The sequence below is a fragment of the Cydia strobilella genome, chromosome 16 (genome assembly GCF_947568885.1).
Source record: "Cydia strobilella chromosome 16, ilCydStro3.1, whole genome shotgun sequence".
In the NCBI taxonomy this organism is placed as follows: domain Eukaryota; kingdom Metazoa; phylum Arthropoda; class Insecta; order Lepidoptera; family Tortricidae; genus Cydia; species Cydia strobilella.
The window spans coordinates 6,989,917-7,006,120 of NC_086056.1; the positions used below are offsets into that span (position 1 = coordinate 6,989,917).

Sequence of the window (16,204 nt, forward strand, 5' to 3'; positions counted from 1 at the left end):
TGAACAATTCAAATAAACTACAGAAACCGTAAACAATTTGCAATTAATTAAAATCCTAATTAACAAAATATTTAATATTTAAATAGCAGTAATGTAATTCACAAAACAAAATCCTGCTTTTACATGTTAATTGACGGTTATATTTGCACTCGACCATGCATACAAAGGCATTATAAAATTTTAATAAGCCATGTTAGTTATGTATAAGCACTTGAATTATGATGTTGGGTTTAAAAATTATTATAAAACAATAATTTCACCTAAGATGAAAATTCTGCCAATAAATAAATAAATATCCCGGGACATCTTACACAGATCAACCTAGCCCCAAACTAAGCAAAGCTTGTACTATGGCTGCTAGGCGACGATATACATACTTATATAGATAAGTACATACATATATACCATGACTCAGGAACAAATATTTGTGTTCATCACACAAATAAATGCCCTTATCGGGATTCGGACCCAGGACCATCGGCTTCATAGGCAGGGTCACTACCCACGAGGCCAGACCGGTTGTCAAAAACTTCTACTAGTCTATAGGCGGAAAGAGAAGAGTCGTAGAATGTATGGGCTCGGTATTCTCTTTCCGCACAGACTAGTAGGTATGCGGACGAGGTCACGGGCAAGGTCTTGTACAGTCGCCATCAGATATATCGGAGCGGCCAAGGCGCTCACAAATATCTGAACACGCACCTAGCGCCTTGACAATAGAGGCGTGTTCAGATATTTATGAGCACCTTGGCCGCTCCTATATATCTGATGGCGACTGTACACCTTAAATCTTATAATAGCAACAATTATGAATTTTATTCGCTATGTGTGGGCGATTGTTAACGAGAAATATTTTTTCTCAATTATGTACCTGTTGACATTGAACTTCAATGCTTAAAAAACGTATCAGATACGGTTATTGATCTTACACGACTGGTATGACGTTATTATCCGATATTGATTTATTGCGGGAAGCTTATAAAAATCCTTTAATAATGTAGCTATGTACTTAAAACATAATATAGTACCTAGTTTAGATACAGTGATCGCTTTATCAAATGTTTTTTTGGGAACATTTTGCGGTCTTCTTAATGTTTTTAAATTTAGACCACACTGATGGTGTCTTCATTTAAATGCCATCCGAATTCGTCATTTCATTTTATCTAACTTCTCTATCGGAAGGATGAAAAACTCCAAAGAGTTTTATAATACAAACATCACAGTGCGATACATTCTCAAATTTCTTTGAATAAACGTAAACAAATATTATGCAGGTAAAGTTAAAAATGTCTGTTATGAAAGATTAAAAAACTAACATTCTTTGTAGTCAAGCGCACTCCAAGCCTTCACCTGTACTCCACTGAATGAGCACAAAGTTACCCACGTCACGGGGCGTCTTCAAGACAACAAACTTTGTTTGTATATTTGTTCGCTTAATTGTTCAAGATGAGGTTGCAACTTTGCCTTATCTAAATGCGCATATCTTTGGACAACTCTATTTCTGACTTTTTTTCTGTTCCGGTCCTCATGTAGATTAGGACGTTTGAGTCGCATTATTTTAAGACTAGTCATTAAAACAAATCGTTTAACATGACGAGTTTCCAGTTGTTTTAAACACTTTTTGATTTTTGTGACCTATCCGTCTCCCCTCAAATTCTAATTTTAATACTTAAGCAAAAAACTTTTCGACTGCAAAAGTTTTAAAGCGACGATAATAATAATTTACCTAAAAGTTCACGCCGTGCGCCGACCCAAATTAATTAAGGTTTTATTCAATTTTTTCTCGAAAGAAAGACTTTTTATTAATTAACGGTGGAGCATTGACAAATCGGCTACTGGCTGAAGATGGACAGCCCGATAAGCCGAGTCGGAGACCCGTTCTGAATGTAGTTTTTGAAGATTTTTTTCCCAATATTGTTATTTGGAAGATTGTGAGATATGCGCCGATAGATCGTCTTGGGACCGATGACGGATTCCTGTTCTGATAGTGCCAGGTTTTGACAAATTGATGTCCCTTATTCAGGCTTAGCTTAATGCGCATCGGGACATGCACTTAGATGCTTATCGTGATTATTTATAAACGCAATGTCGATGAACCCTAGCCAGAGTCTCGTGAATCCTCGCAACTTCTCGTGTAACTCACGGTATCTCTCCATTCATGTCAATGTGAAATATTTGATTGACAATGATTTATTTTTGTAAAAGAAATGAAAAAACGACAACCAAGTTTATCATACTGAAATTTATTTTAATTTATGTTGCTACCATTTCTACAAATTTAAGGAAACTACATCAACTGGAAGGTCTCTAAGCTAAGGGGTTTTATGTAACCTTACAAAATACATTGTCGTTTATAATAAAGTTATTGCGGCTTTTTTTAATATGAATAATAGAGTTCAAAGCTGGTAATCCAATATATGACCTGTTTTGTTATCAATTATAAAACTCTGTGACCCCTTTTGAATTATCTCCCCTATCATCTAGAATAATAATTGTACTTCCCATCACTCATACGTCTCCATTATCAAACCAACTGTTTGTAAAATTAAACATTTAATGTGAACTAAACGAAGCCACATTTATTGTTCCACCCTATGCTTTTAATTCCTTGGCTAATCAAGCTACGTATTCCATCATTTTCAATGTTGACTCTACGAGTACGCCCTAGTTTGATAAAATCTACCCAATTAATACAAATAATAAGTTCATTTCTCTTTCACTGCCTATATTAATTATGTTGTGTGTGCGCTGCGCTTTAATTACACCGGCGGAAATACATACGTGTATTTATGCTTTTCCAAATAACGCACGTAATGTTTCAACACAAACGTTACAATATAGGTAACATATATTATTGATTTGAAACCTTAACCTACCAAGTTGAATAAATATGCAATAACCAAAAAAATATATATTTACATATAATTATTGTAATAAAAAGAAAGCTGTTAAACTAAAGGATAATTGAGGTAGAATAAAGTAGTCAAAACTGTACTCTAAATGCAGTATCAAAAAAAATCATGAATAAATCTGCTGGTTTATACGCGAAAGCAGGCTTGGTTTTATTTATTTTTTCTCCATCTAAAGTAATTTCTACGATTGCTTGCCGTCGCAAATCGATTGCTTTCAATTCCATGAGAAAACTGACTTGCGAGAATTCGTAGAGCCTGATTCCAAAGTGTGACCGACATTTCGTATGAACCTATGAACAGAATTCTAATATCGAATCGTACCCGAACTGAGTAAACAAAAATACAATACGTGCGTCCTCTAGGGAGCGAGAAAAAAATATAAAAATGAACCACTTAGGGGTAGTGAGGGGGAAGTTGGAACAAAAACTCTATTGTGTTGAATTACCTTTTTTATATAAGTTTGCGTGACGCTCTTACACTAGAATATTAATATACAAACACCAGTCCCAAAACACCTTGCACCCTCCTAAGCTGCCCTATAATTATCGCAACATGGCGTATGTGTTAAGTTATAGAATAAAGGAAATAGATACAAGCAATGAAATTGGAATAGAGTTATTAACTTTGCCCGATAGAAAAAGCGCCCCTAGATAATTTAGGGCTTTGTTATGTTTAATGTTGCGAAGGGGCAATTTTCGAACGCTGCGGGTTTGGGGCAAAAAGCAGTCGAGCCCTGATTCAAATTCACTTGCAACCGTTGGCATTGTCTTTTTATTGCTCTATTATGCAAGTGAGTAAATCGTATGTTATATCTGTATGTGGACCTATGTTTTTAAGTACCTACCTATTTTAGAAATCTAAATATATATATATACATATATATATATTTAGATCAATCCGGAGGTCGCGGGTTCAAACCCCGGCTCGTACCAATGAGTTTTTCGGAACTTATGTACGAAATATCATTTGATATTTACCAGTCGCTTTTCGGTGAAGGAAAACATCGTGAGGAAACCGGACTGATCCTAACAAGGCCTAGTTCACCCTCTGGGTTGGAAGGTCAGATGGCAGTCGCTTTCGTAAAAACTAGTGCCTACGTCAATTCTTAGGATTAGTTGTCAAGCGGACCCCAGGCTCCCAGGAGCCGTGGCAAAATGCCGGGATAACGCGAGGAAGAAGAAGAAGAGAAATATATATATACATATCTCAAATTATCAAAAACTCAAGTAGGTATATTAGTATATTCTCAATGAGTATTTGTAAAATGAACATCAAAAATAGATGGTTACCCAATCTATAACAAATATATAATCTTGCTCTGTCTGTAGAAAAGAGTTCAAATCGAGTTATGGAAAGGTACTTACAATTTAGTAAAAGCTTAATCTGAAACATGAAGAAAAGAAGAATACAGAAAGAGAATTAATATTATATATAGCTACATCCCCACTCATTTCTAATGTATACGTTTTATTTGGAAACTACGAGGGTTGGACCAAAAAAAAAAAAGTTTTGTATAGAGCTCGGAAAATGTAGGTCCAGAAAAATATGGATTTTTTGGACAAGTGGAAGACGACAAAAATGTTGGACGGCCCGGCTAAACGGTAAGACATAGTGGGGGGGTGCTCGACCAAATGTCATAGAGGACCCTGGGCAGTTTCTGAAGCCGCCATTTTTTTTTCAAAATGGCGGATTCAAAATGGCGGCCAATTTTCAAAATGGTCCTAGCGCGCTGAAATTTCGGTCACGGAATCTCGGGGTCCCCTAGATTGGTATGGAAAAAAAAAATTTTGAAAAAATTCAAAATGGCGGAAAAAATGGCCACTTTTTTTTTGTATGGGAACTTTTAAACGGTGCTAGATAGGTGGGGGGTGCTCGACCAAATGTCATAGAGGGCCCCGAGAGAAGTACGACTGCATTTAAAAATTTTCAAAATGGCCGACTTTTTTTTTTTTTTTTTTTCAAGTTGGTCCGAGCGCGCTGAGATTTGGCATGCGGCGAGCCTCGGGGCCCGAGATTAGTATGTCGAAAAAATTTTTTGGAAAAATCCAAAATGGCGGCGGACAGAGGCAAAGGCAAATTTTCGAGTAGGTTAAGCGAGCCCGAAGGGCGAGCTTCAGGCCGGGAGGCCGAAGGCCGACCCCGCGACGGGCCGTCAGGCCCGGAGCTTCACCCCGAATGGCCAGGCGTGCATAAACCCCAGTAATTTTGGGCGAGGCCGAAGGCCGAGCTGCGTTAAGGTCGAACAAAGCAAAATCCTATACAAAAAGTGTGTTAAGCGAGCCCGAAGGGCGAGCTTCAGGCCGGGAGGCCGAAGGCCGACCCCGGCGGAGGGCCGAAGGCCCGGAGCCTTCACCCCGACTCCCAAGCGTGCCAACCCCAAGTAATTTATAGCGAGGCCGAAGGCCGAGCTGCGTGAATGCAGTGCTTCCAAGCGTTCTACCAAGTCAACTGTGTTGATAAGCGAAGCCGGCGGGCCGAAGGCCCGACGGCGAAGCGTCGAGGCTCGCGAAGGCCGAAGGCCGAGCTCCGCGTAGGGCCGAAGGCCCGAAGCGTCACACGAGAGGGGGAAGTTGGAGCTTAAACACGACCCAATAGTGAAAATGTCTTAGACGAGCGAAACGGCGGGCCGAAGGCCGAAGGCCGTAGGCCCGACGTGAGCTTGTCAAGACATTTTTACTATTGGGTCGTGTTTAAGCTCCAACTTCCCGCTTACCGCCCAAAGCAGAACCAACCCTCCCCAAGTGTCTTAATAAGCGAAGCCGGCGGGCCGAAGGCCCGACGGCGGAGCGTCAAGGCTCGCGAAGGCCGAAGGCCGAGCTCCGCGTAGGGCCGAAGGCCCGAAGCGTCACACGAGAGGGGGAAGTTGGAGCTTAAACACGACCCAATAGTGAAAATGTCTTAGACAAGCGAAACGGCGGGCCGAAGGCCGAAGGCCGCAGGCCCGACGTGAGCTTGTCAAGACATTTTTACTATTGGGTCGTGTTTAAGCTCCAACTTCGCGCTTACCGCCCAAAGCAAAACCAACTCTCCAAGTGTTTTAATAAGCGAAGCGGCGGGCCGAAGGCCCGACGCTGAGCTTCGAAACCCAGCGAAGGCCGAAGGCCGAGCTCCGCGTAGGGCCGAAGGCCCGAAGCGTCCCTTACGATTTCCCAAGCACGCGAGGCCGAAGGCCGAGCTGCGGGTATGAAGTGCTCGCATGCGGAACCTTTCTTTCTACCAAAAGTACAACTTTATTACTTTTTCCATTGGAAAACAAAACTACTGCACCAACAACAGCAACAACAACAACAACTACACATCAACAACAGCACCAACAACAACAACACATCAACAACAGCACAAACAACGGCACCAACAACAACAACTACAGCACCAAAACAACAGCACCAAAAACAACAAGACCAACAACAAAACAACAACACCAAAAACAACAAGACAAACAACAAAACAACAACAACACGATGACCGCGGGGCCCTCGGGCCCCGCGCACCGCGCAAAAAACTAGTTAATATTATATATAGCTACATCCCCACTCATTTCTAATGTATACGTTTTATTTGGAAACTACGAGGGTTGGACCAAAAAAAAAAAAAGTTTTGTATAGAGCTCGGAAAATGTAGGTCCAGAAAAATATGGATTTTTTGGACAAGTGGAAGACGACAAAAATGTTGGACGGCCCGGCTAAACGGTAAGACATAGTGGGGGGGTGCTCGACCAAATGTCATAGAGGACCCTGGGCAGTTTCTGAAGCCGCCATTTTTTTTTCAAAATGGCGGATTCAAAATGGCGGCCAATTTTCAAAATGGTCCTAGCGCGCTGAAATTTCGGTCACGGAATCTCGGGGTCCCCTAGATTGGTATGGAAAAAAAAAATTTTGAAAAAATTCAAAATGGCGGAAAAAATGGCCACTTTTTTTTTGTATGGGAACTTTTAAACGGTGCTAGATAGGTGGGGGGTGCTCGACCAAATGTCATAGAGGGCCCCGAGAGAAGTACGACTGCATTTAAAAATTTTCAAAATGGCCGACTTTTTTTTTTTTTTTTTTTCAAGTTGGTCCGAGCGCGCTGAGATTTGGCATGCGGCGAGCCTCGGGGCCCGAGATTAGTATGTCGAAAAAATTTTTTGGAAAAATCCAAAATGGCGGCGGACAGAGGCAAAGGCAAATTTTCGAGTAGGTTAAGCGAGCCCGAAGGGCGAGCTTCAGGCCGGGAGGCCGAAGGCCGACCCCGCGACGGGCCGTCAGGCCCGGAGCTTCACCCCGAATGGCCAGGCGTGCATAAACCCCAGTAATTTTGGGCGAGGCCGAAGGCCGAGCTGCGTTAAGGTCGAACAAAGCAAAATCCTATACAAAAAGTGTGTTAAGCGAGCCCGAAGGGCGAGCTTCAGGCCGGGAGGCCGAAGGCCGACCCCGGCGGAGGGCCGAAGGCCCGGAGCCTTCACCCCGACTCCCAAGCGTGCCAACCCCAAGTAATTTATAGCGAGGCCGAAGGCCGAGCTGCGTGAATGCAGTGCTTCCAAGCGTTCTACCAAGTCAACTGTGTTGATAAGCGAAGCCGGCGGGCCGAAGGCCCGACGGCGAAGCGTCGAGGCTCGCGAAGGCCGAAGGCCGAGCTCCGCGTAGGGCCGAAGGCCCGAAGCGTCACACGAGAGGGGGAAGTTGGAGCTTAAACACGACCCAATAGTGAAAATGTCTTAGACGAGCGAAACGGCGGGCCGAAGGCCGAAGGCCGTAGGCCCGACGTGAGCTTGTCAAGACATTTTTACTATTGGGTCGTGTTTAAGCTCCAACTTCCCGCTTACCGCCCAAAGCAGAACCAACCCTCCCCAAGTGTCTTAATAAGCGAAGCCGGCGGGCCGAAGGCCCGACGGCGGAGCGTCAAGGCTCGCGAAGGCCGAAGGCCGAGCTCCGCGTAGGGCCGAAGGCCCGAAGCGTCACACGAGAGGGGGAAGTTGGAGCTTAAACACGACCCAATAGTGAAAATGTCTTAGACAAGCGAAACGGCGGGCCGAAGGCCGAAGGCCGCAGGCCCGACGTGAGCTTGTCAAGACATTTTTACTATTGGGTCGTGTTTAAGCTCCAACTTCGCGCTTACCGCCCAAAGCAAAACCAACTCTCCAAGTGTTTTAATAAGCGAAGCGGCGGGCCGAAGGCCCGACGCTGAGCTTCGAAACCCAGCGAAGGCCGAAGGCCGAGCTCCGCGTAGGGCCGAAGGCCCGAAGCGTCCCTTACGATTTCCCAAGCACGCGAGGCCGAAGGCCGAGCTGCGGGTATGAAGTGCTCGCATGCGGAACCTTTCTTTCTACCAAAAGTACAACTTTATTACTTTTTCCATTGGAAAACAAAACTACTGCACCAACAACAGCAACAACAACAACAACTACACATCAACAACAGCACCAACAACAACAACACATCAACAACAGCACAAACAACGGCACCAACAACAACAACTACAGCACCAAAACAACAGCACCAAAAACAACAAGACCAACAACAAAACAACAACACCAAAAACAACAAGACAAACAACAAAACAACAACAACACGATGACCGCGGGGCCCTCGGGCCCCGCGCACCGCGCAAAAAACTAGTTAATATTATATATAGCTACAAAACCACTCATTTCTCATGTATACGTTTTATTTGGAAACTAAAAGGGTTACACCGAAAAAAAAAAAAGTATTGTATAGGGCTCAAAAAATGTAGGTCCAGAAAAATATGGATTTTTTGGACAAGTGGAAGACGACAAAAATGTTGGACGGCCCGGCTAAACGGTAAGACTTAGTGGGGGGGTGCTCGACCAAATGTCATAGAGGACCCTGGGCAGTTTCTGAAGCCGCCATTTTTTTTTCAAAATGGCGGATTCAAAATGGCGGCCAATTTTCAAAATGGTCCTAGCGCGCTGAAATTTCGGTCACGGAATCTCGGGGTCCCCTAGATTGGTATGGAAAAAAAAAATTTGGAAAAAATTCAAAATGGCGGAAAAAATGGCCACTTTTTTTTTGTATGGTAACTTTTAAACGGTGGTAGATAGGTGGGGGGTGCTCGACCAAATGTCATAGAGGGCCCCGAGAGAAGTACGACTGCATTTAAAAATTTTCAAAATGGCCGACTTTTTTTTTTTTTTTTTTTCAAGTTGGTCCGAGCGCGCTGAGATTTGGCATGCGGCGAGCCTCGGGGCCCGAGATTAGTATGTCGAAAAAAATTTTTGGAAAAATCCAAAATGGCGGCGGACAGGGGCAAAATCAAAATTTCGAGTAGGTTAAGCGAGCCCGAAGGGCGAGCTTCAGGCCGGGAGGCCGAAGGCCGACCCCGCGACGGGCCGTCAGGCCCGGAGCTTCACCCCGAATGGCCAGGCACCCCCAACCCCCAGTAATTTTGGGCGAGGCCGAAGGCCGAGCTGCGTTAAGGACGAACAAAGCAAAATCCTATACAAAAAGTGTGTTAAGCGAGCCCGAAGGGCGAGCTTCAGGCCGGGAGGCCGAAGGCCGACCCCGGCGGAGGGCCGAAGGCCCGGAGCCTTCACCCCGACTTCCAAGCGTGCCAATCCCAAGTAATTCAAAGCGAGGCCGAAGGCCGAGCTGCGTGAATGCAGTGCTCCCAAGCGTTTTACCAAGTCAACTGTCTCGATAAGCGAAGCCGGCGGGCCGAAGGCCCGACGGCAAAGCGTCAAGGCTCGCGAAGGCCGAAGGCCGAGCTCCGCGTAGGGCCGAAGGCCCGAAGCGTCACACGAGAGGGGGAAGTTGGAGCTTAAACACGACCCAATAGTGAAAATGTCTTAGACGAGCGAAACGGCGGGCCGAAGGCCGAAGGCCGTAGGCCCGACGTGAGCTTGTCAAGACATTTTTACTATTGGGTCGTGTTTAAGCTCCAACTTCCCGCTTACCGGCCAAAGCAGAACCAACCCTCCCCAAGTGTCTTAATAAGCGAAGCCGGCGGGCCGAAGGCCCGACGGCGGAGCGTCAAGGCTTGCGAAGGCCGAAGGCCGAGCTCCGCGTAGGGCCGAAGGCCCGAAGCGTCACACGAGAGGGGGAAGTTGGAGCTTAAACACGACCCAATAGTGAAAATGTCTTAGACGAGCGAAACGGCGGGCCGAAGGCCGAAGGCCGTAGGCCCGACGTGAGCTTGTCAAGACATTTTTACTATTGGGTCGTGTTTAAGCTCCAACTTCCCGCTTACCGCCCAAAGCAGAACCAACCCTCCAAGTGTTTTAATAAGCGAAGCGGCGGGCCGAAGGCCCGACGCTGAGCTTCGAAACCCAGCGAAGGCCGGAGGCCGAGCTCCGCGTAGGGCCGAAGGCCCGAAGCGTCCCTTACGATTTCCCAAGCACGCGAGGCCGAAGGCCGAGCTGCGGGTATGAAGTGTTCGCATGCGGATCTTTTCTTTCTACCAAAAGTACAACTTTATTACTTTTTCCATTGGAAAACAAAACTACTGCACCAACAACAGCAACAACAACAACAACTACACATCAACAACAGCACCAACAACAACAACAACACATCAACAACAGCACAAACAACTGCACCAATAACAACAACTACAGTACCAACAACAACAGCACCAATAACAACAACACAAACAACAGCACAAACAACAAAACAACAACAACAACAACAACAACACGATGACCGCGGGGCCCTCGGGCCCCGCGCACCGCGCAAAAAACTAGTTAATAATATATATAGCTACATTACGACTCATTTCTAATATACGCCTTTTATTTGGAAACTACAAGGGTTAAGAGAAAACCAAAAATTGTTTTGTATAGAGGGCGGAATTTGTAGGTCCAGAAAAATATGGATTTTTTGGACAAGTGGAAGACGACAAAAATGTTGGACGGCCCGGCTAAACGGTAAGACATAGTGGGGGGGTGCTCGACCAAATGTCATAGAGGACCCTGGGCAGTTTCTGAAGCCGCCATTTTTTTTTCAAAATGGCGGATTCAAAATGGCGGCCAATTTTCAAAATGGTCCTAGCGCGCTGAAATTTCGGTCACGGAATCTCGGGGTCCCCTAGATTGGTATGGAAAAATTTTTTTTTGAAAAAATTCAAAATGGCGGAAATAATGGCCACTTTTTTTTTGTATGGGAACTTTTAAACGGTACTAGATAGGTGGGGGGTGCTCGACCAAATGTCATAGAGGGCCCCGAGAGAAGTACGACTGCATTTAAAAATTTTCAAAATGGCCGACTTTTTTTTTTTTTTTTTTTCAAGTTGGTCCGAGCGCGCTGAGATTTGGCATGCGGCGAGCCTCGGGGCCCGAGATTAGTATGTCGAAAAAAATTTTTGGAAAAATCCAAAATGGCGGCGGACAGGGGCAAAATCAAAATTTCGAGTAGGTTAAGCGAGCCCGAAGGGCGAGCTTCAGGCCGGGAGGCCGAAGGCCGACCCCGCGACGGGCCGTCAGGCCCGGAGCTTCACCCCGAATGGCCAGGCACCCCCAACCCCCAGTAATTTTGGGCGAGGCCGAAGGCCGAGCTGCGTTAAGGACGAACAAAGCAAAATCCTATACAAAAAGTGTGTTAAGCGAGCCCGAAGGGCGAGCTTCGGGCCGGGAGGCCGAAGGCCGACCCCGGCGGAGGGCCGAAGGCCCGGAGCCTTCACCCCGACTCCCAAGCGTGCCAACCCCAAGTAATTTAAAGCGAGGCCGAAGGCCGAGCTGCGTGAATGCAGTGCTCCCAAGCGTTCTACCAAGTCAACTGTCTTGATAAGCGAAGCCGGCGGGCCGAAGGCCCGACGGCAAAGCGTCAAGGTTTGCGAAGGCCGAAGGCCGAGCTCCGCGTAGGGCCGAAGGCCCGAAGCGTCACACGAGAGGGGGAAGTTGGAGCTTAAACACGACCCAATAGTGAAAATGTCTTAGACGAGCGAAACGGCGGGCCGAAGGCCGTAGGCCCGACGTGAGCTTGTCAAGACATTTTCACTATTGGGTCGTGTTTAAGCTCCAACTTCCCGCTTACCGCCCAAAGCAGAACCAACCCTCCCCAAGTGTCTTGATAAGCGAAGCCGGCGGGCCGAAGGCCCGACGGCGAAGCGTCGAGACTAGCGAAGGCCGAAGGCCGAGCTCCGCGTAGGGCCGAAGGCCCGAAGCGTCACACGAGAGGGGGAAGTTGGAGCTTAAACACGACCCAATAGTGAAAATGTCTTAGACGAGCGAAACGGCGGGCCGAAGGCCGAAGGCCGTAGGCCCGACGTGAGCTTGTCAAGACATTTTTACTATTGGGTCGTGTTTAAGCTCCAACTTCCCGCTTACCGGCCAAAGCAGAACCAACCCTCCCCAAGTGTCTTAATAAGCGAAGCCGGCGGGCCGAAGGCCCGACGCTGAGCTTCGAAACCCAGCGAAGGCCGAAGGCCGAGCTCCGCGTAGGGCCGAAGGCCCGAAGCGTCCCTTACGATTTCCTAAGCTCGCGAGGCCGAAGGCCGAGCTGCGGGTATGAAGTGCTCGCATGCGGAACTTTTCTTTCTACCAAAAGTACAACTTTATTACTTTTTCCATTGGAAAACAAAACTACTGCCCCCAACAACAGCAACAACAACAACAACTACACATCAACAACAGCACCAACAACAACAACACATCAACAACAGCACCAACAACAACACCTCAACAACTACAGCACCAATAACAACAACTACAGCACCAAAACAACAACTACAGCACCAAAACAACAGCACCAAAAACAACAAGACCAACAACAAAACAACACCAACAACAACAACAACAACAACACGATGACCGCGGGGCCCTCGGGCCCCGCGCACCGCGCAAAAAACTAGTTACCGTAAAAGCTACTTAATGGATTATATCAAATTAGACTAATGACTCAAATAATAAAACATCGGCGACTAGATTTGGCATGAAACCATGTTTTTTTTTTACTTCAAGACAAATTAGCAATTACATTATTTATCAAAACATTGGCCATTGTCCAAGTACTAGCTGAATTTGTTTATTTTGTATTTTATTGCTTACGGTTCTTACAATCACAATAAAGTAAATGTGCATTGTAATATTTATGCTAGATAAAATTTATGATAGAAAAGCAGCAACTTTGGTAAATTTGGCAACAAGGCTATTTTTGTAATTTATAAAATCAAAGTGAAGTGTTCTTTGTAGTGGAATAACAATACATTTGTTAAAAACGAACATCTATAAAATAACAACTTACTCTAGTTATATTGATTATGCTCAATGTGTGGGCAGGCATACCTAGACTTTCACGAGCAAGTGCATTTTGTAATGTTCGAACATTACAAAATGCTTTATAAGAAAAGTTGCACCGACCGAACGCATATGCCACGCAAGCGGTGTGACGTCCCTTACGGCTGTCTACGCATACGAATCCAATGTGGTTCACCCTTTATAGAAAATATACGTAGTTCAATATCTGATAGAAAAAATGCTTGTATTTCAGAAGATAGACGCGTACAACCACACCGGGCCGTCACTGCAGACCTCCGCCGTCATCGCACTCTGCTCCATCGTGCTGGTCCTTGGCATCTTTGTTGGTGCTATCCTAGTTTGGAAGTAAGTCATCTTTATCAGTTACTTGTACCATTACCACATCTTTCGGGTCGTATAACTGATGCTAAAAATTCAGCGGTACTGATAGCCACAGAGTTGGCTCTTCTAAGAGCAACGAAACGGGTCACTTTGTTTGGAGTTCCCATACAAGTTTTCATGGCTCTTGGGTATAGAGGTAGGTATTATGGGACATACACAAATCAACCTAGTCCAACTTAATTGGTTTATGTAGTGGGGTGGGGCGCACATTATTATACACACATTATTTGTGTATAATAACAAATCAACATAATATAAATTTCAAAACATTGAAATTGTTACATTTAAACATGAACAAATTAAACATTCAAAATCATCTTATTCATCATAATAACTCGATAGTGCCTAAAATTAAAGACGAATTACAATCATCAGTTAACTAACGCTAAAGGAACCCGTCGACAATGCCCGTGACAGTTTAATCGGCGTTAAACCGTCGTCACATACGTACGGAGAGGCAATGGCTCGAGAAAGTTGATTAGAGTGCCTGTCACCTATTCGAGATTTAATCCAGAGTTGAAATGTGACACCGGCTCTTGGGTAAAGAGGTAGCGAGTAACACAAGACGTCTTGACACGCTTTAAAGATAACTTTTTTAGTTTTCCAACTTTGGTAAGTATTTATTATTATTTATGTCTGCACTGGATTAATGTTTTGTTATGCGCAATTGAAATAAATACACGCAAGCAAAAACGTAAGATCTTTGTATGTTTGCAATTGGGCATTTCTATTTAAAGTTGTACCAAATAATTTTGTGTTTAAATTGGAAATTTTGATAATATTTCTACTGAGAATCACGAGCTTTTTCCATTTTTACTGAGAAAAAAGTGTCCCCAAAATTGTTAGTCCGTTTGGTTACGGTTTTCTGTACAACCTTCTATGACCGTAACAAAACGGACAAAAAAAATGTATGAAATTTTAGGGACACTTTTTTTCTCGTATTATGGTCGAAGAAGCTCGTGATTCTGAGTTGAAAAAGGATAAAAATTTCAAAATCTAAAATGCTGTTTCTTTGCGCAACTGGATTAATGGCACTCAATGTCGCTACTAATTTACTTAACATTATCACTGTATTTTGTTTCGAATTATTGTGGTTTTAATAGCGTAATTCCGCTTCCTCGCTTGATTTCCACCATATACCTAGGTAGTGTAATTCTGTAATTAGACGAGTCACAATATTCGTGTCGTCACATCACGGATAGTTTGACGCCTAATTTAAACTGGATACCCTTAAGTTTATGTAAGTAGCTGGTGCATTTACATATAATGTATCATATATATGCGCTTTAGTTTAGAACTTAATAATTCCATTGATTATGCGGTTGGTTAGTTTTGTGAAATGGCAAGTCGAAAATGTCTGTTGAAATACATTTTGAAATTGAATAAAATACTTAAAATCAGTTAAAGTTATAACCAGTCTCTACACTAGTATTACCTAGGTATAAAAGATTTACGAATCGCGCGTGTGGCCGCCGCAAACCACAAGAGATCATTCAGTGATGTGTCATTTGGCCTTCGGCCGTAGTGCCTATAAAACTGGCATGCTGTACATAAAATTGGCCAGATCTTTTACTTCTAATACGTCAATATCCAATGTCCATTCAAGTTTATGCCACCAATGTTATCCTAACCAATGGTGTAAACCTATTTTGAATAGGATTGATGTTTTTTTTTAACTATTTGTTTGATTAATATTTACTCGTACAGTCTGATTTTCGCATATTTATTTTAAAGCTGTGATTAAATAGAAAATTATACGAAGAAGGTGTACTCCATTCCTGGAGGTATATGATTTATACTCATATAATATGTTCTTGTCCTTTGGCAATTTCACTTTGAACAACAGTGGACGTGGTTGATATTAAAAGAACCTATTTGTGCGACACAAGTCTTGCAACATTAAATAATGTTCCAAGACTATTTCTGATAACTGTCTTACATCTGCATCTCAAGTTGTTCCCTAAATTGACTAGGTAAGGTAAATATATGTGAAACAAACAACATCGAGAAGTGGCTCCATCCATTCATATTATACTTTTCCATAGTCTACAGTCTAAATATGATATTTCTAATTAGGGATAATAATATAAACCACGAACCATACATCACCGATGTCACAACCGCAGCCTCATAAAATCAACAGAGATCGTTTAGCGCCCTCATTACCCAGGAAGCAGTTACGTCTATTTTAGAACAATACGGTGGCATACGGATGTGTTTATTGTTCATAAATCATCCCACTGTCAATACTTTCACTGCTCTATTTATAGGTTCTTTGTGATATATTCCAACTTTCAAGGGTTAGAAGTGACTATTTTTGTGAGGCGGAAAAAGGTCGCACACTCGTACGGTTTCGTTCAGAAAATGTGTCTCCCGATAAAAAAACTGGCGTAAAACTTAAGGAGGAAGTTTAACAATTGTTTGGTAAAGAGAAATATTACTTGGGACTTAAAGTAACATAATTATGAAATTACGCTTTAATTTATAGAGCTTTCGGCATTAGCCCAATTCGATGAGTATTGACATGTGTCATTCATAAAACTCCAAGTCGAATTTTAACTTACAAAATATATGTACATTTGCAGTCTTTCTCTTTCCAAGAAAGTGTTAATTCAACGACTATTGTTCAAATATACACCATTAATATTATTTACACAAACAGTACCTGAACGTTTCCATTTAAGTATTTTACATATTTTAATTTGTTGATAATTTAATAGAGTAATTT

The 16,204-nt window shown here is 43.7% G+C and overlaps 1 protein-coding gene across 2 annotated transcripts in view; it reads left to right on the top strand.

Moving 5' to 3' along the window:
• LOC134748251 (uncharacterized) overlaps nucleotides 1-16,204 on the top strand; it is a 138,825-nt gene that overhangs the window by 106,226 nt on the left and 16,395 nt on the right. For both annotated transcript variants that reach the window (XM_063682982.1, XM_063682983.1), the window contains one exon: nucleotides 13,328-13,440. In XM_063682982.1, the coding sequence (XP_063539052.1) occupies nucleotides 13,328-13,440 (113 nt within the window). The remainder of the gene's footprint in view (nucleotides 1-13,327; nucleotides 13,441-16,204) is intronic.